The 27,022-nt window shown below is 39.2% G+C and overlaps 2 protein-coding genes across 7 annotated transcripts in view; one reads left to right on the top strand and one right to left on the bottom strand.

Moving 5' to 3' along the window:
* The window catches only part of RALA (RAS like proto-oncogene A), a 27,436-nt gene extending 26,286 nt beyond the window's left edge, over positions 1-1,150 (bottom strand). For 2 of the 6 annotated variants that reach the window (XM_030263967.4, XM_072924002.1), the window contains exon 1: positions 976-1,085. The gene's annotated coding sequence lies outside the window, so the exon portion shown is untranslated. 6 annotated transcript variants of the gene reach the window in all.
* The window catches only part of LOC105758977 (mediator of RNA polymerase II transcription subunit 1), a 27,282-nt gene extending 437 nt beyond the window's left edge, over positions 1-26,845 (top strand). Inside the window, exons 2-16 of the mRNA XM_072924255.1 lie at positions 495-1,015; positions 15,514-15,568; positions 15,992-16,124; positions 17,197-17,225; positions 19,453-19,524; positions 19,618-19,692; positions 20,869-20,939; positions 21,307-21,372; positions 21,785-21,893; positions 22,599-22,723; positions 23,073-23,185; positions 24,250-24,445; positions 24,747-24,842; positions 25,281-25,389; positions 26,449-26,845. Of these exons, the coding sequence (XP_072780356.1) occupies positions 495-1,015; positions 15,514-15,568; positions 15,992-16,124; positions 17,197-17,225; positions 19,453-19,524; positions 19,618-19,692; positions 20,869-20,939; positions 21,307-21,372; positions 21,785-21,893; positions 22,599-22,723; positions 23,073-23,185; positions 24,250-24,445; positions 24,747-24,842; positions 25,281-25,389; positions 26,449-26,719 (2,041 nt within the window). The 3' untranslated portion in view covers positions 26,720-26,845. The remainder of the gene's footprint in view (positions 1-494; positions 1,016-15,513; positions 15,569-15,991; positions 16,125-17,196; positions 17,226-19,452; positions 19,525-19,617; positions 19,693-20,868; positions 20,940-21,306; positions 21,373-21,784; positions 21,894-22,598; positions 22,724-23,072; positions 23,186-24,249; positions 24,446-24,746; positions 24,843-25,280; positions 25,390-26,448) is intronic.
* Positions 26,846-27,022: the final 177 nt, after the last annotated feature.

Below are 27,022 nucleotides of genomic sequence, written 5' to 3' on the forward strand. Positions count from 1 at the left end.
GCTCTTCAGGTGGCTCTTGGGATACTTATGGCCCACTTAACATTTTCATTTTAAAGACTCAATTAAGAAGGAGCTGAAGCTATTAACTTCCCTTTAAAAGAAACCCAACAGCAAACACCAAATCGCTTACCTAACCAAATAGGTGAGCATCGAAAGGCTCTTTCATTTGGGGAACTTAATAGTATGCTTCGCACTTCTCCCTTGTGTTACAAGCAAACACAACATCTAGTTACCAGTAACTACAGAAAAGCCCAGCACATGAAAGAGGGCAGCTATTAAATGTTACAGGAGCCCTGTTCTTACTCACCCTAGAACCGCAGCGCCCAGATACACGCGCAGGGTCTCCAGCACCCGGCCGGGGCAGGAATCGCCGCTGCAGCCGCCGCTCGGTCCCGCCGGGCCGGTGGCTGAGCACCCCGGCCCCCTTCCCCGCCGGCCCCGGGCGGGGCCCCTTTGTTCGGGGCGCCGCCGCGGCCGCGCCCCACCCTCCGCAGGTACGGGCGGCGCCCGCCACCACCCGCGGCCCCGGGAAGCCGCACCCGGCCCCGCCGCAACAGGCGGCCGGAGCCCAGCGCGGCCCCGCCGCCCCCTGCCCGCTGTTCCCGCGCCCGGGCGGGCCGCGAACGCAGGTCGCCAAGGTCGCCGCCCGTAACCTTCAGGGAGCGGTCACCAGGCCCCCGGCAGGAGGCTCGGGGCGCCGCCCGCCCGTCCCCACACGCCGCGGTGGGGCCGGCAGGCGTACACCGCCGGCCAGGGACGGCGAGGCGGCAGCCGCACCCCGACACCAATTCCCGGGCGGTGCAGAGCGGCGGGCGCGGAGCCGCCGGAAGCCCCCGCCCGCACCGCACAGCAGCTTCCCCCGCACCGGAGAGCTCCCGAGGCGCGGGCGGAGCCGGGTCCTTGGGCTCCCCCCGGCCCCAGCCCTGGCGGCTTCGCCCCGGCGCGGCCCGGCCCGGCCGCGCGCCCCCGTCTCACCTGCGGCGGTGGTGCCGGCGGCGCCCGAGGAGCGCGCGAGGTGAGGCCCTGGCGCCGCCCCCGCGCGCACGGCCGGCGGCGCGCGCGGCCCGGGGCGGAGGGCGGGCGGGGCGGGGCGGGGCGGGGCGGGGAGCGCCGCCGCAGGGGCCGCAGCGTCGTCACCGGGTGCGGCCCCGCCGCCCCCGCCCCGCGGGCGGAGCGCGGTGTCAGGCGCCGAGGCGTGCAGGCGCAGTGCCGGCCAAGGGGGAGCGGGGCGGTGCGGCCGGACCCGGTTCCCGGAAGGGGGCGGCCGCTTCCGTCTGCGACGCGTGCGGGGCCGGGCCCGGCGGGGCGCGGCGGGGGCGGGTAACGGGAGGGGCGCGGCCGGCGCCTTCCCGGGGCGCGTCGTTCCGCTGTGGAGTCGTGTCCCGCTTGTCGCACGGCACCATAACTCCGAGCCTCACACGGCAGCTGCTTTCCTTCCTGCACCTCCTCCTTTGTTTCAGCCGAAACTCTTAAGGGAGATAGATAGTGAGAACACATTGTAGCTCGATGTCTGTCCCTCCTTCTTCCCAGCTAATCCCTCATCTGGAGAATAGAGGAGGCGTGTCCTGCCGTGGTAAGGAGATAAATTCCCGACATCTGTCGCTAGGTTTATATATACAATTATTTTTAGTGGAGCATTCCTCAGGACAGAAGTGTAAACTGGGAAGACATTTAATATACTGAGTTTAAGGAAAACGATCACTGGCAGAAGGGAACATAAAGCAGTGAGCCTCTTAAGAGAGTTTTGCTTTTTTTTTTTTAATTTCTTTTTTATAGTAATGGGCCACTCCATGTATGGAGGATTTTACAGATGCCAAACAGAACGGGGAGATAGGAGCGTTTCCATGTTAATTGCAATCATTCAAATAATAATAATAAGAGTGCCTTAATAACTGTATCTTTTACTCCTAAATTGTGGACATAAAGAGGAGCTTTGCACAAACACAACATGATTTAAACTCATGATGTAAGTGATGTAATGAAACCTAAGCATAATATGCATATATCAAAACTGACTGCTCAGTGTGTGTCTTTGGTTTTCACACTATAACCACTCACAGACAATACAAATTGTTTTGAAGCATCCACTCATCCACAAAATTGTTTGGCTGAAGGTAGTTTCCAAGTCTGGAAATTCCAGATTTTATCACCTCAGATGAAAACTTTGATCTTGGTGTTCACCTCATGGAACATGCACTTTGCTTGCAAAGCAGGTGCACGTTAAAATTTTCATTGTTCTCTGTGCTGGTTTCTGAAATTTTTGACGACTTGACATTTTGACATAATTTAGCCAGTGTTCGTATTCCTCTGGAATTTCATTTTGTTGGCCTCACATTTCATTATGAGCTAATTTTTGCAAATTCCTGAGAGTTTGAGAAACTGATAGCAATCCAGATGCAATTAATTCTGATTAAAATATCTAAATACATCCATTTACGCAAAGAAAGATTGGATTCTGTTAAATGGAGAGGGCAGGGGAAAAAAGGAGGAGAAGAAAAGAAAGCTAGTAACACTGAGTCAACCAAATGTTGAAAATAAAACATTCTTGATATTTCATTAAAAGAAAAAGTTTTCATAGTATATGTCATAAGACTTTTCATGAGACCATGAAAAGGCTGAAAGAGTCTTTGCATGATCCTGTACAAATAATGATTCAGGAGTCCTCAAGAAATCCTGGCCCAACTTCTGCAGCCCTTTGAGTATCTCTGTGCTGTATAATTTTTTAATACTTATTCCAGAACACTTCTGTTGCAAAAGAGTGGGTGAGTCTTAGTTAAGGTCTCATTAATACTGATGTCTGCAGGCGTTCAGTACTTCCTTAATCCTGCTATACTAGAGCTAGTCCAAAATAACCTTTGTCCTGTAAGACGCACAGTGTACTTACCCAGATGTTGGTAGCAGCTGTTTCACTCTCTGAAAATGCCCCTTTGCATAAAATGATTTGGGTTGGAAGAGACCCTAAAGATCTAATTCCAAAATCTAATTCCAAATCCCCTGTCAAGGGCAAGATGACACCCACTAGACCACGTTGCTCAGAGCCCCATCTAGGCTAGCCTTTATCACTTCCAGGGATAGGGTGTCTGCAGTATCTCTGGGCAACCTATTCCAGTGCCTCACCACTCTCAAAATAAAGAATTTCTTCCTAAGATCTAATCTAAATCTAATTTTTTAGTTTATAACCATTTCCCCGTTGTCCTATCACAAATATGCTCATGTAAGACACTGCTCTTTTTACCCTTTAGGTACTGGAAGGCCTCAATGAGCTCTCGCCAGAACCTTCTCTTCTCCAGGCTGAGCAACCTGAGCTCTCTCAGCCTTTGTAGGAGAGATAGTTCAGTCCTCTGACCATTTTTGTGGCCTCTTCTAGACTCTCTCTGGCAGGTCCACATCTTTCTTATGCTAAGGACTCCATACCTGGACACAGCACTCTACTTCAGATCCCATAAGGGCAGAGTAGAGGGGGACAATCACCTACCTTAGCCACCCCTCTTTTGATACAGCCAAGGATACCATCTGCCTTCTGGGCTGCAAATGAACCCTCTAAGTCCTTCTCAGCTCAGTTGGTTTCAACAAGCTCTTCTCCCAGTCTGAACTCATGTCTGGTATTGCCCTGAGCCAGTTGCAGCACTTTGCACCTGCATTTGTTGAACTTGAGGTTCCCATGGGCTCACTTCTCAAGCTTGCCCACCTGAATATGATCTCTTCTTTCTGTTGTACCAACTGCACCACTCAACTTCACAGGTCTAGAATCTTGCTGGGGTGCACTCAATCCCACTGACAGTGTCATTGATAAAGGAAGGTATTAAAGAGCCCTGGTACCATGATAGGCCCCTGAGGGACAGAGCTCATCACCAGCGTCCACCTGGACATAAGAGCACTTACCACAACTCTGGCTGCATCCACCCAGCCAATTCCTTATCCACTGAATATTCCATCCATCAAATCCATGTCGTCATTTTGGAGATAAGGATGTCATGTGGGACCAGCTTAGAGAAGTCTAGGTAGTTGACATCTATCAGTCTTTGCTTGTTAACTGTTGCTGTCACTCCATTGTGGAAGGCCACCAGATGGGTCAGGCATGATTTGCCCTTAGTGAAGCCATACTGGCTGACTTGGATCATCTCCTTGTATTGTATGTGCTTAACATTGTTCCATGAGTATGTGCTCCACAGTCTTCCCAAGAAGGGGGAGGTCTCTGGTATGTCCTTCCTTGGGTCTTCCTTTCTCCCCTTTTTAAAAATAGGAACGATGTTTCTCTTTTTCCAGTCACTGAGCACTTCACCTGACTGCCAGGGTTTTCCAGATATGGCTTGGCAACAACATCAGTTCCCTCAGGACCCTGGGATGCATCTCATCAGGCCTTAATAGACTTGTGGCTATTCAGTTTAATCAGGTGGTCTTGAACCTGCTCTTCATTTTACAGTGGGAGAGACTTCATCCCCATTTTGCACCATGCTGCTGGTTAATGAATGTGGTCTTTGTCCTTTTAATCTCTCTTTAGAGCTATCTTAAAAAAAAAAAAAAAAACAACTTATTTTGAATTTCTGTTTTGTGGCCCAAAGTGCATGTTGTAATGCAATAAAAAATAGTTTATAGTATACCTTTCATTTTCTGCTTGGATCTGTCCCCTGGCATCTTACCTAAACCAAGTGGAAAAAAAATGAGCACTTTAACCCAAAACTAAAAGACGTATTTCCATGAAAATGCACTACATTAATAATTCCTATTCAATTACTAACAAGTGATTGTAGCAAGAGTGTCTCTAGAGCACCTGGAATATTTTATGTCATGACTCTGGCTCCTCTGTGTAAGAGAGCAACTGGTCAGAGGAGAGTAGGTATTGCAGCTATTTCTTTGTCTGTACCTAGGGTCCACAGCCCAAGGCAACAAGAGGTTTAAATTACTCTCTGGTGTTCAAATGCTACAATAAGTACCTGAAACCATACAGATTTTACCATACAGGTAGTGTAGTAGATATTTGCAATGTGGCTATGAAGGGTGTAGGTAATGAATGTCTTTTGTTATGTATTAGCATCTGTGCCATTACAACTCTGCACATAAAATTCTTGAAGGGAAAAAATTGTGAAGAATAATTAGGTAGAGATGTAATTAATTGTGTGCTAGTAGTACTTGCATTATGTACCTTAATACAACTAAGAAATCAACTGACAAATATTTTATTTATTTTAAAAAGCCAAAGATACAGTGGACATGTCAGACAAAACATGTCTGAAACTTAGGGAAAAACATTGTTGTGCAACTTCCATTCCCACAGCGCAAAAAGTACTCGTTCCCTTTACTTTAGCGCACATTTAGTAGCACAAAATTTAATTTAAAGTATGCATAATTTAACACTGTAATTTTATCTTAGATTTCTGTTGACATGAATAAATGAACCACATTCTTTGGAAAACCATCTTATCATGCATAAAACATCCATTCTTCTTCAAGTGCTCAATAAATCTTCCACGGTGAGAGAGACTTAATTTTTTGAAGGGACAAAAGAGTAAATGAACAAACCCACTTACTGGTTCTTGAGGGCACCCTCCTATTTCAGCCCTTTCTGCCCAGAATTGATTACCGTGGCATCTGCTGGGTCTGTGGGTGTGTGGACCTTTGTGTTGTGAAGTACTGCTGAACTGAAATCAATACATGGAGGTAAGGTTTCCTGGTATTATGGTTAATTTCTTCTCTTTTAGACTGATGGCACAACTGTATTAAAATTTATTAGACAACACTTTATTACCAGTGTGTAAGGATGGATAAAATGTATTTGTAAATTAATGGAGTTTATCAGTAGCAGGCCAGTTGAAAAGAAATCACCCCATTAAAATGAAAGAGCTAGAAGCTTTTATCCACCTTCATTTTGTACCGTAACTAACAATGAGTGAAGAACATGCTAAACAATTACTTGCCTAATTATTAACATACTCATACTTCTTAAGTTTGTAACTTCATGTGCTTTTCTGTGCTTTTGTGTAAGTAATAACTAGGTTTCAAGGACATACTACTCTTGAGGTATATAACTGGCATGCCTAAGGGCAGATTTAGGATGTGGCTCCCACTTTACACAAAAGAGAGTGATGGCTGCCTTGAGGCAGTGGGCATCTGCTGGTTGTGGGGGTGGTCAGATCTCCCTCTGAGTGTGCCTGCTTCTCTCTGAAAACTATCAGGAAAATCTGATATGATAAAGCTTATTTTGGTGCCTGCTGTTAGGCACTACAACTCCAGGTCTTAAATGACAGACTACTGGATTGGAATTCATATAATATTAGCTCTACTCTGTGTTGGTTTTGGCTGGGGTAGAGTTGATTTTCTTTGCAGTAGATAGTGTGGCACTATGCTTGGGATTTATGCTGGAAAAAATGTTGATAACACTGGGTTGTTTTAGTTACTGCTGAGCAGTGCTTATACATCCTCAAGGCCTTTTCTCACACTGTTTCACCAGGGAGGAGACCAGGGGTGCACAAGAAGCTGGGAGGGGACACAGCTGGGACAGCTGGCCACAACTGTCCAAAGGGATGTGCTGTATGATCCATACCTTATGGTGTCATGCTCAGCAATAAAAAGTGGGAGACGAAGAAGGAAGAGTGGGGACATTTGGAATGATGGCATTTCTCTTCCCACATGGTTACTACACATGGTGGAGCTCTGCTGTTCCGGAGGTGGCTGAACACCTGCCTGCCCATGGGAAGTGGTGAATTAATTCCTTGTTTTCCTCTGCTTGCAGCGCGCAGCTCTTGCTTTCCCTATTAAACTGTCTTTATCTCAACCCTCAGCCTTCTCACCTGTTTCTGCCCACCCTCCCCCCACTACTGTAAGGGAGTGAGTGAGAGACTGCAAGGTATTTACTTGCCAACTTTATGGCATACTCTCACAGTGTCACTAATTTCCTCTGATCTTGGCCAGTCCCTCCATTTCCCATCCCAGCTTTTATCTGCCTTTTACAATTAGAGGTTAAGTTCTTTATGATTTTTTCAGCACATACAGCCTGGGGAATGTTTTTGTGATGCATGCAGATAAATAAATATGCAATGCAGAACAGATTCTGAATGCTACAAATCAACACACACACAGAGGTTGTGTGGACATTTGTTCTTCTATCCTTGCTCAGTGCAAGGACATAATCTATAAGCTTCCCAGAAGCTTCACATCACCTGTGGCTGTCTCCAAACCTGTCACGTGTGTACCTACACTTGCAAACAAACATATACACCCTAAAACAAAACCATAGTGGGATGACTGTAGTAAGATTTTGGGTAATAAGGTACTTGTATTTCCTTACCTCTATTATCTGTCCAAATGAAAATATTCGCAGTACTCCATCTGAGCTAGTCGTGGTTCTTAATACTTACAGCTTTCTTACCAGTTTGAAAAGATTAATCCCCAAATGTATCATCCCTATAGAGAAAGTGAGTAATGATGAGTTTGCATTCATTCATTTTGGCATTCAACAGAGCTAGGACAAATTATATCATTCTAGTAGGTGACTAGGAATCTGGAAATCTGAGAGGGTTACAGCGAAGTTGGTTCATAATATATAAGAATGAACAAAACATTTTTAAGAACATAATTAAGGAGTTACCAAGTGTCTAAAAATATAAAAGCATTAAAATGTATAATTGAATGTGTATTGCGTGTATTTATAACAAGCCTTCATAGTTTAATTAGCTTCAGTTTTAAAACATAAGATATGAAAAGCAGTGTCAAATTGTTTAACCAACATAGAATGATGTAAAATGTGTACTTTATATGGAGTTCCTGTCTGCATGGCACTGCTATAATAGCTTCAATTGACATTTATTGGGATTGAGCTCCTTTATGGTATTGCCTTTCCTGAAAAATGAGTCCTTCCCACATGCTATTTTATTGAAATCAGTATTTGCCAATGCTCTGTTTCTTTTTTTAGTCTGTATGTTATATAATCCATATCCTTATATACATTCAATCAGAATCCTTAAGCTGAACAATCATCTCCAAACCAATATTGGTTTAAAATAGCTTAAAGTAGACCTAAACTCATCTCACTTTTCTAGTGTTAAAATAACACAAAATTTTGTATAATTTTCAGATTTTAGTATTGTCTATATAATTATTTAATATTTTCTTTTTAATGTATTTTCTGTTTTTCATATCCTTTTTCTATTAACCCTGGTTTTCATACTTTATATGGTTTTATACTTACATAATGTTTCTTTTAATGTCTTTTTCTTGTGATTTTCTAGTCCCTTTCTCTACCTCTTTCTTTCATTGCTAGTTTCCTTCTTTCTTCTGTGTGCTACAAGATGTTCTTAGAATAGAGTCAGGTAAATTGCAGTCTGGTTTCTAGTTCTGTGGCCAGCATTTCAGGAGTCACTTCCTCTCCCTATCTCTCTGCATCCCAGTCTGGAAAAACAAGACAATAAACTGGCTCCTGTGTGGTTAGCTTTGAGAAATACTGGTGGAAATCTCCTTTAAGCAGAATTACTGTCTTTCTGTATTACACCTCTACCTCAGTGATTTCCTCAGTGCTTATCATTATTTTCAGCTCCTCAACTAATTCTTAGCTCCTGCTTCTCCTTCCCTCCTCCTCCATCCCCATCTTCTACCAGTAGCATTTTCAATGTAGACATTCATCATAGTATGGGTGTTACTAATTTTGCCATTTTGTGCAGATTATATGCCAGCTACATTCACTTTATCTCTCTCTTCAGGGAGAGCTGTGGCAGCTCTCAAGTGATTGGTTCTATTGATCTCATGCTGACTGATGTCACCAACATGAATGATGGTGCAACACCTGATTTTAGTTATAGAAATGATCACAAGACTTTTAGGAAGATAAGAGATGTAGAAAAAGCAACAAATGTTCAGTTATAATAGCAATCATGGTGTCCTATGAAACCCTGTAAAGGGCAAATGTACACATGGAAAGGCAGCCCTCACATGTTCTTTCATGTGGTTATTTAAATTGTGGTCATATGGATCTAGGGCCTTTGGGAAAAGATTTAGACAATATCTACTCGGAGATTATAATGCTAATGTCAAGCAGAAATCAAATGTTAGCCATATCTTGACTATGAGGAAAATATATGCCCTGTCTGTGTCAATGTGTTTCTATATCCATGGTAATTTGCTATGAACCTATATTTCTGATGTTTGTCTATACAGCCTTTGGCTTTGAAGAATTTTAATCACTTTCAGTGAAGAAGCAGGAAACAGTCAAATCCTGCCAATGTTAAGTGTCTCAGACTAAGTGCCAGAAGTGCTATTCAGTAAGTCATGAAGTAAAACTGGCTCAGTCTATATGGCTGTAGTGAAAGAAAATGCAGCCACCAACATTCTGATAATACTCTCAGGAGCTAAATATTCCCACTCTGTAACTATGGAGATGATGTAGAGACTGAAGGAAAGATGACAAAACATCCTGTAGTTTTTATGGGTTGTAAAGCCATAACTATAGACTGTATCGGACTAAAGTATAGGTCATAAAAGTTAAGCAGCACTTTCGTCCTGCCTTAGATGGAAGAGCATCTAGGAAACAGCTGCTGTTATAAAGTAATTGTTTGAATGCTCATAATTTTTTGTAAACACTGATTCATGTTCCTGTTACATGCCCATTTTATAGCTGTCAATGCTGATCACTCTAAAATCCCATGGCGCTTTGTGAAAGAACACAGTTTTAGCTCTGTCCTCATAATTACAGCAACATCTCTTACACATGATTCAGTTCTAACTGGAACCACTGGTTTTCACTGAGTACCCTAGGCCCCAGTTTTGTATTTAGACTTACTGTGGACTGTTATGTAGCTGCTGTTTTCTCTGGTCAGCAGTTCAGCTGAGGGCTTCTGGAAAGATGCAATTCCAATCAAGTGCTGGAGGCAGGCCAGTAAAGATATATTGCTGGTGATTTATTTTGATTTTATTCTTTAAATGAAAAAGAATCAAGACTGGATATAGGAATAATAGAAAAAAGCAACCCCCAGTGTGCCAAAAGAAACCAGAAACAAAAAACCTCATCAATATTGCACTGATTATAGAATATCTAGAATATTTTCTGAAATTGATGTCACTAAAATATATCAGCAGTAATCCAAAGTTTCTTATGTTTTATAATAAATCTAGAGTATATTTACTAAAAAAAAATAATTGAATTAATGCAATAGTATGAAAGAGCAATATGTTGAGTCTTTCTCAGAAAAATTACCATTCAATGAAATGGAAAAATCATCAGAAATGTTACAACTATGAAATTACAAAATGCCATTTTTATATGAATCACAATGCATGCCCAGGCCATGCATTGTGAAGCATATTAGAGAGTCAGGAATTTAGCAAGATGCAGACAACCATTACAAAAATCAACAAAGTAGTAATAATAATTAATTTCTCAAAAGGTGCCTGAAGAAGCATACCTGTTTTACCCTTTAAAAGGGAATAAGATATTCTGAAATAATTTGTGGGCAAAAGAGGATTTAATCTGGGGACAACTTATTAAGTAACTGCGCACATGAACAATTCTTTCAGCAGCAGTTTTTGATGAACAGTCAAAGAGAGAGTAATCCAGAGCAGGTGGACATGTAGGATTCATGCAGTAATTCTGATTATTTTCTATACTCATGATAAGGCATGTCCAGTTGTTGTTTTTTTTTTTTTAATACCACAAACTGACCCAGATAAATATTTGTGTATTTAATATGCCTGAGAAGCTATAATTATAACATTTAAAATTATTCATAATTCTTAACTTTTCTCTTGAGTGCAGTAATTCAGTATGACAGTTCTGAATACTGGAACAACACCTTGTTTTGAGGAACTTTCTGACAATGCTTACATTTCTGTTTCTCATATGAAAAATATTTTTTCCACTCCTGCAATTTTATGTGAAGACTAATAATTATCATGTAATATTTGTCTTGTTATGGAAATCTGGTACTATTTCTATCCTGGAAAAATGATGCAAAATCATTTACCTATATACATACATTTGAGCACAATGGAAAAAGGGTTTTTTTTGTTTAAAAGTTAAAGTGTATTTTAGGCTTATCAGCTATACTGTACTAATCAGCCATACTGTGACTAATTGAACTTGAATTTCTCTGTTTATATGCAGAACAGTTATTATGCAGATCAGGTAAGCCTTGGCGTGTATCCTTCTGTTATTTTGGAAGTGTTCTCTTCAAGATAGCAAATAATTTACTTTTCTGCTTATTCAGGACATGATCAAACCATTGTAGTTAGTATCAAGATCACAGAGACTCCAAAGAGCTCTAGACAGACATTTATGAAAAATGCCACAAAAATATTAAGCAGTGCCAAGCAGTGGTACGTCATATTTGCACATACCCATTCCTGTGATCTGGACTGAGGCAACCTACTTTATATGGGCCATAGTACATGTTCTTGCTCAGCAAAAAATATTTCAATAGATTGTTCAAACAAACTTAAGCTAAAATGACTCCCTAGAAATGCTGAAAACTTTTTTTTTAAATTCATGCACCAATTAATACGTAAAGCTTATGATTATAGCTATGATTATACCTGTGTTCACTGCTAATGTCAGGTTAAAAAGTAAATTAGTATTTAATACCATACACCAAACGAATAATTTTACAGAAGGGTGATTTACCACAAGTTTGGAATTATATTATCAATTTACTTCATCACATTTCACCTCCTTTGTAAAAGCTGAAGTACAAATATATTTAACACACCCAGCTGCATTGACTTTCTTTAATTAGTATGCTTGACACCTGTCTGGAGACAAATACCACTTTTTGACATATACTTCTCCTGGGATTCCTAGGCTCATGCTTAGTTTTTTTCTGTAATCTTAGTGAGGCCAATGAACTACTTAGTTTCTACTCAGGTTCCTACATCCAAGTCAAAAATACTCTATTTTATGTGGTATGAGACTATATCAGGCACTGCAGCATGACGGATAATAGCTGGAAGCAGGTTTGCTGTAAGGTACCCTGAAACAGTGCCACCCAGGGTTTATGTAGGAAATATGCTCTTCTTGCTGTAGGCCTTGATGTTCCCAAGTAACCACATTTTGAGCTAGAGCCTGTACAAAGGTCCAGGATTAACCCTTGAACCTCACACTGCCATTGTGCACTGATTCCTATGTACAAGCAGACTGCAACTGAGATGGCCACAAAATATACACATTTTTGTACAAATACAATGCACACCTTATCAATACTGGTTTTTTTAACTCCCTCCACTAAAAAGCAAGATGAACAACCCCCTTTTGGAATGCTTTCCTGTTTTGCTGAGTGATTGTTACTATCATACCTCCCCCAGTTAAATTCAGCCTTTGAGAATACGACACCTTCTGAAAAGATGGGAATTGACATTATGCCTTAGATGTGGAAGAACATGGCTAACAGGGTACCTCTTGTAAAAAGTAGCAGAGGTGATATTGCTGTGCTTATCAAGCCCCAAATTCAAACACTGACCACTGGGGACCAGTTTTTTGAAGGAGCAAGGCTTTTGCCTTGCACAGCACCTGGGTGCTGTGTTGCAACTGCTACAAATACACTGCTTGGTTTCTTGCAGTGAGAATGGAGATACAGGGTGGGTTGCAGCCCTTCTATTAGCATAAAGGCATGAGTGAGTGGGGGCATGTTCCCAGCGAGTGTGCTTGCAAGAGCTGGTTAGGGTCCACTGCTTCCTCTTCCTCCAGCTGGTTGAAGTGGCCTGATTTATAGGGAGTTGGTGTTGCTGCTCTATCATCTTCCCTGCAGGAGGAAGAAGCTGCCAGTCCCTTCTCAGTATCCCTTCTTGGTGTATGCAAAACGACATCCCTCTCCTAGTCCATCTCTCTTTCCCCATGTAGTGCCGCTGGCTCAAAGGGGCCAGATCTCTGCAGCTCTGTTGTGCCCACTAAGTCAAAGAAGCCCTTTGTAATATTTCTTCTGGTTCTGGGGCAGAGGAAAGTGGGTGGCATGTTGCGGGACTTAATTTATTCTTATTAATAACTTTGAAGTCTTCCTACCTGTCTCACTCTGATGTATTTGGAAATTCACTCCTGTTTTTCTCCTGATGGAGGTAATGGTTATGGAACTACCACATCTCAGAAAAAAACTTCCTTTGTACATCTGGATCCTGTGTAAGCCCAGAAAGAATATTTATAGGGAGACAGATGATGGACTGAACATATTCCTTCTTCCAGCCCCATTCTCATTCCTTGCCATCCCCCAAAAAAAAACAAAACAAAAAAAAGTTGCACCCCTTCATTGAGATTATCCTCTGCAAAAGCACAGGATAATTTGGGTTGGAAGGGACCCTTAAAGACCATCTACTCCAACCCTCCTGCAATAAGCAAGAGCATCTTCAACTAGATCATGTTGTTCAGAGTCCTGTCCAACCTGACCTTGAATGTTTGCAGGAAGGGGGCATGCACGACTTCTTTGAGCAACTTGTTCTAATGTCCTAACACTCTCATCATAAAAAAATTCTCTCTAATTAAAGTGAGCTTTAATGAGCTCTAGGTGAGCGTATCTGGATATCTCAAGTCTGTGGCAAAGCCTTGGTATTTATAAACAAATACACATAAGAAATCATGCATAGGTAAAGAAAGCCAAATTGTTTAATAAACTGAAGATTTGGCTGCATACCTGTATTTAATATTGAGAATATTTGCCTATACAAATCTCCTCCTGCTCTTTTTCTGTCAAAGTCTTACAAAAATTAGATGTTTGTATGTGCAAAATTCAAGTAAAACATTTTTTATTCCTTCTTTGAAGCATAACATCTATGACCTTAGCAAGGTTTTACATTTGTCCTCCTCCAGCATTTCTGGTTGCCATTATATTTAGAACATTTTGACATGTTTTTCAGGTGTTGTGACAGCTATTTCTACAAATGCTTTAATGGAACAGTTGCATTTAAAATACCAACAAAGGCCATGGACTGAAACTCTGAAACTTGTTTATTTTTGCATGGTAAGAATCACAGGTTAGGTGAGAGAAGGATATGTGGTATAAGAGTATGTTTCCAAGGTAGCTAAGAAATTACTTGCTTTCAAAAACAAGCAAAACCAACCAGCCAAAAAGCCCACGTAATCCAAAACCAACCAAAAGATCCCCAGAAAAACCTAGTGCCTAGTATAACCTGGCTCCCCATTTGTCTTAGGACAATGGGTTATAAAGTTTCCTGCCTAATTTTAACACTTTAGGGGTTGTTTCTTGCATTGGTTTAACTTGTTTTAACGTTGTTTTAACTATTCAGGAGTTAGTACTGAATGTCTACTGATTGAAGTTACATTCATTATCATTATCATATTCATAGTATGTAAAGACAATTTGTTGCCTATAGGACTGGGAGGAAATACTGTATTTTAGAAACTGGTCTGAAATCTGATATCCAGACTTTCTGCTGCTGTGATATACCATTCCATGCTTCCTGCCCTTCCAGTAGATAATTTAAGAATGATCTTCATAAAGAGCAGATTAGCACAACTGCTGTGAGCTCAGTATAAAAATTCCCATTTGTTTCCACGCTTCTTTTTATTAATGCTGAATTCAAGCTTTACTCTGAAAACAATGTCCTGAATTTGAACAAAGTGAAAACTCTTCGGCAGTGAGTGTTCTTTGTTAATTGAAGTGTGAAGTATGAGAAGTTTTCAGGCAAGAGCTTGAAGAGAAACTGGGAGAGTTTGCTTGCTACTGAAGTGAATAGCTTCACAAGCTAACTTGTATTCTAATCTAACTAAGTACCCCTGTGGCACTTACTGATCTGTTCTATTCGCTCAGGCAGATTTTTTCTAAAATTAAAAAAAATAAATATTTTCTTAGTTTAGCTTCACAGTGAAATTAGCTGACACATCTAGTGATCACATAAAAAGACAGGGGTATGGAAAGCCACTCCTTACTCCAAATTACATACCAATTACGTCTGGTCTGTAATTACTGCACAATAATATCTTCACAAATCCATTTAGTGCTGCCATTTTGGAGATCGCTCCAATTATAGGTAACCCCTGTCTTTGACAAAAACAACCAGAGGTTTGTAGTATGGGGCATCTGTGTGCTGTGTCTCTTAGCTAGTAATTTAAGGAATCTTTCTTTGTCTCTTGTTTTCACAAATGTGCTAGGATAACCCACATCGAAAGCCTGTCAGTAATGCTCCAGATGGTCTATTGCTTTCATGCATGGAGAAGATAGAGAGGACATTAAATGGTAATGAGCTCAACTCAAAGTACATTTTTTTAATTTTGTGTGGAATCTACCAATCCTTCTCTATTGATTTTCTTCAGGAAGAGGTCAAATGTACAAACACAGAGGTGGATAAGAGACAAGAGACTTGCAACTCATCTTTGGGCTAAGCCTTCAGGCTATAGCTATTCTTAAAGCCTGAGAATATTTTCTACACAACACAGCACTTATTAATCATAATAGTTGTCATTAATGACAAGTCATTCAAGAGATACTGTTTTCTCATTACCTAAATATTATTCTTTAAATTAAGAAAATATTGGTTCTACTTCTTGATCATTGCAGTTTGATTAAATTGCCTTTCTGGTTTTTGCAGCTAAATCCATGTTTTCTGTGATGAACATATTGGAACTTGTAGCCAGACAAAAAGGGTAAGTTTGTTAATGAATAAATGCAAATGAGCAAGCAGAGCCTTAAGTCCAGGGAGGAATACCATCTGGATGGCTTGTCAACAATGTTATTTTTTAGCTCATTGTTCTAATTCTAGGTGTGTATTTGCCTATTTTGATTAGCCTGTTGTAGAGAAGGTTTTTGGGTAAAGAGAGGGTATAAATGCCTACATCCCAAAGCTACAGACTGAGGTTAATAGTTTTGAGCTGATCAACATTAAAATGCAGACAGCAGAGCACAAATACATGCCTAGTTTTCAGAAGCTGAGCCAAGGAAGAGTTATTTTTGAAGCATCCCTGATGTCTCTTCCCATGACCAAGTGAACTATACTCATTTCCTTTTTTAAGTGACAGAATTTTAACATATACAAGCTTTTTTTTTTTTCTTTTTCTCATCCTTCTCAGACTTACTGTTCATGTTAGCCCCAGTGGGACTGCCTGCTACATAACATCAATGATGTTTTATCTAGAAATTCAGCTGGAGAAGGACGGAGATGTGATGGATGTAAAGTTGGCTCACTTTGAAGAAGCTCCTGTGGTAAAATTAATTGTCTCTGTCTCTCATGACCCTTTAGTCTCCTACCTGGCTTCCAGCTGTCATGTCAGAAAGGTTTTGACTTCCTTTTGGTCTTGTCACACGTGGAAACCTGTTCATGACACTAGCTACCTCTTTAGGCATCTGAATCTTGCACCTAAACTTACAACTCAGTTACAGATACTAAATACTCTAGTGCTAAGTATTACAGTAAAAGTCAGCTGACAGACTCACCTTCCAAGATTTTTGTGGTATCGCACATAAATATTTTTATTTTCATGCTTCAATGCTACCAGTATAGAGTAAATAATAGGGGCTTAAAATATTTTCCCACCAAGGTGTAGTGCAATATATATGCTCAGTGGATGTCTTGGAGCTAAATACTGTCTTTTATTCTGCCTTCTTTAGGAGTATATATATTTCTACTAGTGGGGATATTTTTCTGGCAAAATTTCTATTAAATTATTCACAGAATATCACCCTGAAGTTCACATATCATGTTCTGCAGTTGCTACAGAATTACAGACAACCCTTCAGGTCAAAGATATAACAACAAGCTGTTGTGTGGGGGTTGGGGAACATAAACTATGTTTCTTGTCACTAAGTAGCCAAATTATTACATTATTACAATTATTACATTGGAGTTAACTTTGTCCATTATTTTTCGTTGAAGTCAGTCCTGGAATTTCAGATTGCTCATTTAACCAGCACAGGTCTGTTGGTCAATGAGTGCTGGACAATATCATTAGAATGAAAATGCATATTCAGAGAATTCTAGCACAACCAATGAAAGAAAAACTGGCCAAGATGCATTTTTTTTTTTTCTGAAAGAGTTTATCAACAAACTGTTAATTTTATCCTCTTTCACAGATGATTTCTTCCAATTATTATAGTAATATTTTTTAACTATTGCACTGTTAGTCTTGGTTTTGAGTGTTGGGGATTTTTTTTTAATGCTAACCATACAGCTATTTAAAAGTAATGGGGATTAAGTTTATCATTACTAATGAAGTGCTTATAGAAGATGTGTCACAAATGGCAAGAAAGATGAAAATCCTGTCTCTTATTCCTGTAGGTTTGTGATGATTTGGTCCAGCTTCTCAGGTAAAGAATCACATATACGGTTTCATGTTGAATGGAAAGGAATTCCTGATGCTAGAACCATTCCAGTAGAAACAGTGAAGAGGGAAAAAAAAAAAAAAAGAAAAAGGAAAGAGAAGCAGGGAACAATAATATGAATCCAGAAAACAATAGAACTTACATTGTTTTGGATTCCATTTTTTGTGGGAAGTTGGTTCCAATCCTCCATATTAGAAGTTGGTGGTCATTGTAACTATTATTATCTGCCCCAAATTTGTAAATTCAAGGCTAAAACAGCAGCAAATATAATTTTGTAAAGATACTCCAGGCATTTTTTATTTCTCAAGTCATTCCATTGAATGCATCTGCTTCAATGGAGCAAGGGTAAAGAGTAATCCCCAATGTGTTGGCTCTAGCTGCCAGTCAACAAAGCCTTGCAATACTTTTTGCAATACCTTATTCTTGATTGCAAGAATTATAGAGCTACTTGGACCCAAAGTTTTGGTAATGGACTGATGATGACAATTCAGAACTGACAGATTTACACATACAAACTAGGTATTACTTTTCCTCTGCTCCTTCCATCAAATACTAAATAGCCCTCGTATTGTTCTTATGCAAATACTTTAACTGCATGTCCTTCAGGCTTCTCTCACAACAATGAAAACAAGGTGGTATCACATGGCCTGAGTTTCTTTGCAAATACATAGCGGGGAGATGTGACCCTAATTTTCTCATGTAGCAGTAGGGCACTATATATATTTATTATTACCACATTTTGTTCTGTCTGAATAGTTGCTGTTCCAGGTCAGGCCACCACTTCAAAAGTCTATTTACAAGTTCTTCAGTGAATATGATCAAGGTTCCAGATTTTAATAATAATGAGTATATTTAGGAAATTAGATTCTTATTTAAATACTGTGGCCAAATAATAGATAGGGAAGGTAAAGAGAGAAAGAATAATCATTGACCTTTAGTGTTTAATCTCTCTTTTGTATTATTCATTATCAGTTTTTTCAGCCCTCTTTTTCCTCAGGAATGAAATTATATTAGCTTTAGGGGTGTAAACAGCTATGACTTAAAACTTGAACTTGCATTTTCCTAGATTTTTGACTTCCAGTGATGTTAATGCCAGCAGTTTGGCTCTGAGCACTGGCATATAGTTACCACTGGTACTGTGGGTGCTACTTTTCTGCCTTCCTGGTTTTGTTAAGATTTGTCACAAAGCACAGGTATGCCTTCTACACCTCTTGGTGTAGTATTTTATTTGGTTGTAAGGCAGTTTGTTATATGTGTAATGTTTCCCACAAGTCTCAAAGTATAAAATTAAGATGAACCAGCCAGCTAATGCATAGGCTAGTGCTGTGTCTGTTCCTGTACCACACATGCTTGCTTCCCTCCTTTTTCCTTGCTTCCTCACTAATCTAGCTGGAAAGAGACAGAGGAGAACTGAGTGACTTGTTTAGATTCCAGGTTTGAAAGAATTTGTCCCAATGTAAAAGTTCAGGCCGGCTAATTTTGTCTCTGCCGATCCACACTGCAGCCACATCTGCATAGGAAAGGAAGGAAAGACTTGAGCAGTCTGTGTGACTGCAGCACCAGAATCTAGTAAGGCTTGTAAAACTCATGTAAAATCTACTTAAGCACAGGAGTAATTTACCTGGTGGATTAGTCTGAACACTGCTCCACGCTATCACACCAAGTCAAAATCCACAGGAATTCTGGGGTTTGAGCAATCTGAACCATTAATTTATAAACCAAATCACTTGTCCCCCCCTCCCCCCTCCACTTTTTTTTTTTTGGTTGATGTATCTATCAGTTATATTTAAGGTCTGTCTCACATGGTGCTATGAAGTGAGGCATTAATACAATTTTAATTTTTTAATTAAAAGATCAATGTATGCATGCAAGGTCCTAGGGAAGCAGTACGACATGACTAGCTTTATTGGAACATCAGGAAAAGTGTTTTCCAGCTGATGAGCTGTCATATTTGCATTTCATGTACAATTATTGCTTTCAGTAGTGCCTACTTCAGTGCCAGTTTCAGCTATAATTACAGTGCTTCTTGCAACAAAACCAAAGGTTCACATTTTCTGGTATCTTCTAAGAAGGTTTAAGTCACTACTGCTACTTGATCTGATGAAGGGGGCCACTGTCACTCTGAAATTATGCCTTTTCTATCAAGTTATTTATAAAAGAGTTATTTTCCATCTCGTTTAGTAGTGTGATAGTCATTATTTCTTTTTGTTAGGATGAAGAACTATGATGCCTTTGGCAAGATTCTAGAAGACCTGTCAAATATGTATCAAATTCCAGGAAACAGGTTGCAGTTATTTTTTACTCAAAAACTTTTGAAATCCATAGCCTAACTTTCATTTATTTACAAAAATAACGAATTGTCTTTTTTCTCTCCCAGCGAAATGAAAGCTAAGGGATATCTTGCTTTGCAGGCCCTTGAAAAAGACCTTTATTCAATGTCTCTTCTTGACAGGTAACTTATAGTCTATGTCTTTGTCCCTTTACCTCTACCCCAAATCCTTCATTTCACTAAAAATCAAGTTAACTGATCTAATTATAGAGCAGGATGTGGAAGGCTAATGAGTTTTCTCCCACTGGGAAGCTTGAAGCCTTTGTCAGCCCCAGACAAGCAAATGAGTCTATCTACTGAACTTCTGTGCTTTATCTAAGGGACTTCCTGAGAAACTGGTTGGTTACAAAGCTTGGGGGGGTGTGTGCACATGACCACCCACTGGGAGCAAACTGTGTGTCTGAAAGTCAGCAGTCATGTTTAGATCTCCTTGTGGCAGAAGTAAAATAGACCTTTTGGGGTTCTGCTGTTTGGGTATCTCATTTGGGTCCTCAGGTTTTAGATCAGGAGGAGTGGATGCCAGCTTTTCTCCCTTTTCTCATTTGTCTTTTTATAGTGGAGGATTACAGATAGATGGGGAACAGTTTCCTAAACATTTTAGTAATTATATAAGGATTTTCATTATTTTCAATAAATCAGAGTGGGGGCAATGCTTTCCTTCTGGATTTTTTAAATATCTTCTCTGTACCTTGCCTACTAAGTTACATACACACATACCTTGGCAGGCATGGCCTCCTGTAATTTGAAACACCCTCTTGGATTATTTTTGCACTTTTCCCTTATGAAGCATAATAACACTATGAACTAATGTACTGTATCACTGCTGGTCACTGATTTCTCAGTAAATATTATTTATAAGTTAAGTAGATTATTTGTCCCATCTATGCTGTAAGTCAATGCACTGCAGAGTTAGTACGTAGCTATGTAAATGTATGGCTGTATGTATTCATCTATATGAGCACCCTTGAAGTCAGAGAGTGGTTCTGTTCAAGTTAGTTTATCCAGGTTATTTCTTAATTCTTTGTTCAACCAGTTGCTAATCTAATATTTGTGACCCCCTTAATTTCTGGTAAATAGCACACCAAAGTGCAACATGAAAGAGCTCTGATACGGGGGAAGTGGAAACCCAAGTCCCAGAAGTAATTAATGTGTAGAGTTGTGGTCTTTTGGATGCTGGACATACAATCTGCTTCCAAGAAAACATTGTCTTCTTTTGATTAAGGATACAAATTAGAAATTACATGAATCTGGCTAGCACTGCAATACAGGAAACACTAATTAAGATGTGTTTTGAAATAGAACACAGGATCTAAACAGAGTTACTGAAGTGCTTAATGGAAAAGTAGGACACCTGGTGCCAAGAACTGGAGGTGATTTTTTTCCTTTCTTTCTCCCTCCCCCCACTTTTTTCTTTTTCTCCCCCCCCCCTTTTTTTTTTTCTTTTCTCTCTTCTGAATTCAAAGAATTGTAATCAAAACACACTGAGCTGATCTTTGTGTACAGGAAAGATCCTCTACTATAAATAAAACCTGCTGTAGGGACTTACTGTGCCTGTATTCTCAGATAACATACAGATATAAAGAACATATATTGAACAGATACTGTAAATAGAGATGTACTTTTACAAGGAATCCCCTCTACCCAGTCACAGTGTTGGTTTTTTCACCTTTGTGTCAAGGCACCCAACATATTTCCTCTACTGACCTGTGTAGTAACCATTAATTTTTTATTCCTCAGGAACCCCAATGAACATTGAATTTTACATTTCTCCCTACCAAGTTTTGGAAGCAGAACTAAATCATGGTAAAGCTATTTCAGCTATTCTGCGGTTTCAGCAGAAATAGCTAACAAGAATTTTTCAATACTAAAGCAAATTTAGTTAATTGTTTTATTAAGAAAATTTAATTAATTAAAGCTCAGAACTAACATTTAAAATTCTAGTTTAGTAGAACAGTTTATGTGATGCATTTTAGCACAGTTTTAATGTCCATCAGGAAACTACTTTCCATGTCTTGGTTGTTGACTCAGCTATTGCTGCTATCATCTTTGGGCAACTTTGGCCTTTTGGATTTGGTCAGTGTACACTTCACTGCCCACACCACTGTGGCTGTCACTTGGACCTGACCTTCCAAGTCCTTACCATTGTATATTTTGCATGCATAGGATTAATATACACTAAATTAAGGAAAATAATGCCATTCTCTTTCTCCCTCAGGTTCCAAGGTATGTGGAACAAAAACCGTTGTAACTGTTGAAGGCACAGATATGCTCCACAAATTGCCTCTTTCTCCATTAATTATAGAACCTCAAGCTGGAGAGGACAGGTGAGGCTCTGGACACTTGTCAATACAGAAATCGATTTACAAGTTACTGGCACTGACTTCAGTTTAACTTAGATTTAGCCTCTGCTGAAACAGGAAGTTCTGTTTTATTTATGGCTTTATGCTCCATAGCTACACTGTCTATAATCTATGGCTTTTATGGTTTACTCAAATTGACTTCAAAAGTATTGTGTTCATATTTAACTGTGTTAATTGCATTGAACTATGAATTTATTCATAGATTTGAAGCCAGAAAGAGACACTGAAACAATATTACTGAACTTCCTAGTATTCAACAAGCAAGTCCTTAATAGATTCACAGTAAAGAAAGCATATACTGAAAGATATTACACCTAAAATACACAGAAATAGTTTGTCATCCCACTATGGGTACTGACATCTCATCTCTCTCTACCTCAGTGTTGTCTGGAGGGGAAGTCTGAAGTAACTTTACGAACTAAAGTACTTTAAAATTATTTGCAAAAAACACCATTCAGTTTCTGTGTCTCACTTTTCCTTTCTGTCAGTTTTCACATTAACCAAGTTTTAAACTATTAAAGTTGCATTTATAAAGCAAAACGCTTTTCAAGTCAGAAAAAATATGGAACATAATAAACTGCTAGGGACCTAACAGTGGCCTTGTACTAAGAGTCCTTGTTATGGCAATTTCTGTAAAAAAACTTTCATTCTGACAATTTTTTTTCCTAGCAACCCTTCTTTTTTGCAACTGACTGATGAACTCAGCATGGATTTGCCAGCTCATTTTGTTCTGAAGTTTCATCAACCTGTTCCAATGTCTTCATCCAGTATTGAAGAGATACAGAAGCTCACAGGCATGTTATAATTGTTTTTTAAGACTAAGTACTTCTGTGATTATGCATTGCTTATTTGCTTTTTGCTTCCCCATGTTAAAGTTGAAAGAAGATACTGCTTCTTGGGCGGAACATATTCTGTTCTACCAGTCCAAGTGTAACACCAATGCAAAACAGAAAAGTTCTAAGAAAGATATGACAATTAGGCAAAGTTAAACACTCTACCTCAAATTCCCAATAGCGAAAAAAGGGAATAAGAAAGAAAATCAATATTTTTGTCTTTTCAAAACATTAGGTTTGCTTTTAATAGTAGCTTTCATAACCTACTGTCTTAATCTAATTGCTAATAAAAATAATGACCTGGTTTCAGGAATTCAGATTTCTGGCTTGAAACTAGCTCCACTGTATGAGCTAATTGTTCAGTCTACACTTAAAGAAAAATGCAGTGAAGACTTGTCTACAAATAAATCTTGTTTCTTTGTGGTAAGTATAGTGGCATCTGATAGACACTGTGCTGTTGTGCAAGATATATATACTGAATTACTATTTCCTCATAAGCAAGCAATGTAGGTTTCCCAGAATCCCAACAAAAGTCCTCTTTAGGAAATAGTTCAATTTACAAAGCAGTATTAGAGCCTTTCATGTAAGTGAGCTTCTCATCCTCATTAATAAAACACTGTGTGCTTGGTTTCTGAAGTCACACTAATTTGTTTGTAACCCAAATATTCTTCTAAAAACTGATCAGAACTTTATTATTAATGCCTTAAAAGGAAGGAAACTTACTGACTGGTGTGAGGAGCAAGTCCCAAGAAGGTATACTTACCTAGATTTTTGAAGATCTTTATGATGCTGCATGTCACGCTGTTTTAACAAAAATGATTTTTTAATTACATAACACTGGGACTATTGATTACTTTTAAAGGGATTGGCAGGAAGAAAAATATAAAGTGTTACAACCGTGATGCCAACTGCTATCTAGAGACAAGGTTGTTTAACTGAAGAAGGCTTTCCTTTTAATAACTGCATTATTGAAATAGAGTTGTTTAGGCTGCATTAGATGTAAAGTTTTAGAACAGAAAGTTGTGGCTAAGATGCTTTGTGACAGATTTATGTACAGGGCAACTACAAGAAAAAGTAGTAGTGATAGAGGTTGGAACAACATCTGATGTCCAGAAGAGATTTCCAGCAAAACTGCTATCCTGTTTGTGCAACTGTCCAGCAGCATTAGTATGATATTATTATTTTGGTCACTAACATTTTTATAGCCTACAGGGCTCTGAAAAGTATTTGGAAGAACTGATGACACTTGGAACTCGTGACCACTTGGCTCTGGGTATATTTGCCTAATTTGGATCTTTTTGGGAGGGAAGAGTGGATCTCATTTAGCTTCCGCTAAGGATTCTGCTGGAAATGCAGAGGTACCACAGACACGCAAGAAATGTATCTTTCAAAAATATTTTTGCTGTAGATTGTACAACTGCCTGATAACATCAATCTTTACTTTCCTGTTTTCAGTCCTTGAAACATCACCATTATTTGTTGCTTAGTCTCTTCCAGATTGCTCAAAGCACTGTTACTTCATAAACAAGGGCTCAGAAAAACCAGGTTTAGCAGGAGCCTTGGTCAGTAAAATCCCATTTAGCCATCCCAAGTGTGTGCCTGGTGTAATAGAGATTCTTCGACATCAAGTGGCATATAACACTCTTATTAGCAGCTGTGTCTCCGAGAAGCATATAAATGAAGGTAAATTGTGTGGCTGGAAGTGATGGCACAGTATTAGAGACAAACTAGTTTCTAAATTGGGTGTTGATAGATTTTACTATTCCCTTGCCAAAACTGTCATTACTTGTGGAGTACTGTAAGTGATAAAAAATTCTTAACACTGTATTGATTTTTTTAAAAATTCTATGCACATAAACTAAGTTGTCAAAGTAATGAAAAATTAGACTATTGTATCAGTATTTCTTAAATTCTGGCATGTAATTCAGCCAAAATGAACCCAACTTCTATGGTGGATATCACTAAACAGTATTTTTATTTCTAGATGATTCAGAATTGCTTTACTTTGAAGTCGTACCATACAAGAACACCAGCTTTTCTGTCTTTTTCCTTCATCCTGTGAAAAAGAATTTAGCCTGTGGTATGTGTAGAATAATTGCTACTGTCCTCTTTATTGAGCTGACAGGGGACTTTGTTCTATCTAGGCTCTTGCACTATGTTTCTCAGTTGCAAAGTCTAAGGGCCACTTAACAGCATGCAGCCCAGAAAAAACCACAAAGTGAATGCACTTGTGTATAAACTGCTTACTAGGAGGTGTTCTATACTCAGAATAATACAGAAAGCAAATGCAAATATTGAAGTCCTGTTTTGTCTTGGCCTGTATTTAATTAATAAATTGTAACTTCCACTATTTCTGATTTAAGTATATTAAGGAAAAGAAAGTCATGCAAATATATTGCTGCAAACCTTTTTCCACTGGCTTCAGTCTTACATATCTTCAAGCATCAAAATGAAAGGATGGTTTTTGATGTTTGTAAGTATTTCAAAACAAAGATTTTTCTGTTCTCTTCCTTCTTAGTGGTAATTGACGTTATAACCTCTAGAGAAGTCCAGTGTCACCTTCATTTAAATCCTCAAGATCCAACTTTAAATTCTACTGATGACTTCATAGCAAGAGCTGTGAAACGGTAAGTACTTTCATTTCCTAACAGATGTCCATTAAATGGAAATTTCATGTGTATTCATAATGCCATGAGCTCAGCAACTGGAAAACTTCACTCTAGTAAAATGCTGTAATACAATAATGGGAATAAGTTACTTCAGTGTCTTAAGTATCATTTTCAAAAAATGTAAACATTAACAGTGAAGAAGTGTTTCTAGTAGAAAGCATGTGGAGGCAAGGAAAGACTATTGAGTGAAGAGTTTTACCTTTAATAAAGATGCTTTTCTGAAGACTCTAGCTGATGACAGTTTCATGTCTAGCGTAACTTCAAATAGCATGGAAAGGTCTTTTTACACATCTGCCTAATAGCAATCAGTGGTTCCCTTCAGAAGATGAGTTGTATACGGCATGTCTACAACACTGACTCTGGCTTGTTTTCTGAACAAATTCCAAGAGAGCAAGTTGTTGTGATACATGAACATAGGCTAGACAAACTGATTCAGAACACAGCCTAAGAGCACTAAGTGATTTGGCATAAGTTAGTACACAACTATAATCTGTTTGATGACAACAAAACCAATGCAGGTTGAATTTTGAACCTGATTTTAAACTAGGTACTGTTTTTGGAACCTGGTTAAGAGTGGGAAAAAAACTCCTCCAGTATAGATAGTGTTTTAGAAAATAAACCTTTTGTACCTGTGTTACACAAAACATGAAGGTTTATAAAACTCAAGAAGAATGTATATATTTCAATATTCTTAGTTTTGGTTTTCACCAGAATCACCCTTATGACTTTTTTCTTTTGTTGACCGGATTGACCAGACTAAAAGACCTCCCACTCTTTCAAAACTTCTGTGCATACCTAACTTCAAGGACTCAGCAGATTTCAGTGTGTCAACGTATATTTCTGGTACAGCACATGTAGTTTATATTATAGTTACAAAGTAACACCAGGTTGACAAGACAAAACCAGAAAGGAGGTAATGCTGGTTCTCATTCAGGTGTCAGCCACAGTTTAAAAAACAGAAGTACTTTAAAGAATGTATTATGTCTGTAGTGACTAATGTGTCATTTCCTTCTTCAGTTGCATGTCAGTCCCAGTTGTCATGAGAGCTGTTTTCAGGAATGCTGCCAAGGTGAAAGCTGACAGTGAAACTCATGACATGGACACAGAAGAACAACCTGGGCAACAATCGGAGCAAAGTACAGATTCTAACAGTCTCAAAGAAAGCCTTTCTGGGGCTGGTCAGCAAGACTGGGTAGTGACAGATAAGCTAAATAATACAGACAGTACAGAAGAAAATCTCTTTACAGCCAAACTGGAAACTCTGGGTAATAACGTGGGGAAAAAGTAACCCCTCCCTATGCACTGAAACTTTGTGGAGGGAAGTAATTCCACAGCTAGTAGAGAAGCTGATGTAATAGACAAAAAACCTGATGGTTTTGTAAATAAAAATAAAGCCTACTTAGTAATTTGTGAATGGTTATCTCCTCTTTGCAAACTTCTAAATATGGGAAAGTAATTCCCTTAAATCTGTGTTTTTAAACATCCAAATCTGTAAAGTCTAACAGTGTTCTATTAACCTTTATTTTGTCTTGTTACTGAAAACCTCAAAAATCATAATGGTAAATAAGATTCCCTCTAACATTGTCTTTTT

This window comes from Taeniopygia guttata, chromosome 2 (genome assembly GCF_048771995.1).
Source record: "Taeniopygia guttata chromosome 2, bTaeGut7.mat, whole genome shotgun sequence".
NCBI lineage: Eukaryota > Metazoa > Chordata > Aves > Passeriformes > Estrildidae > Taeniopygia > Taeniopygia guttata.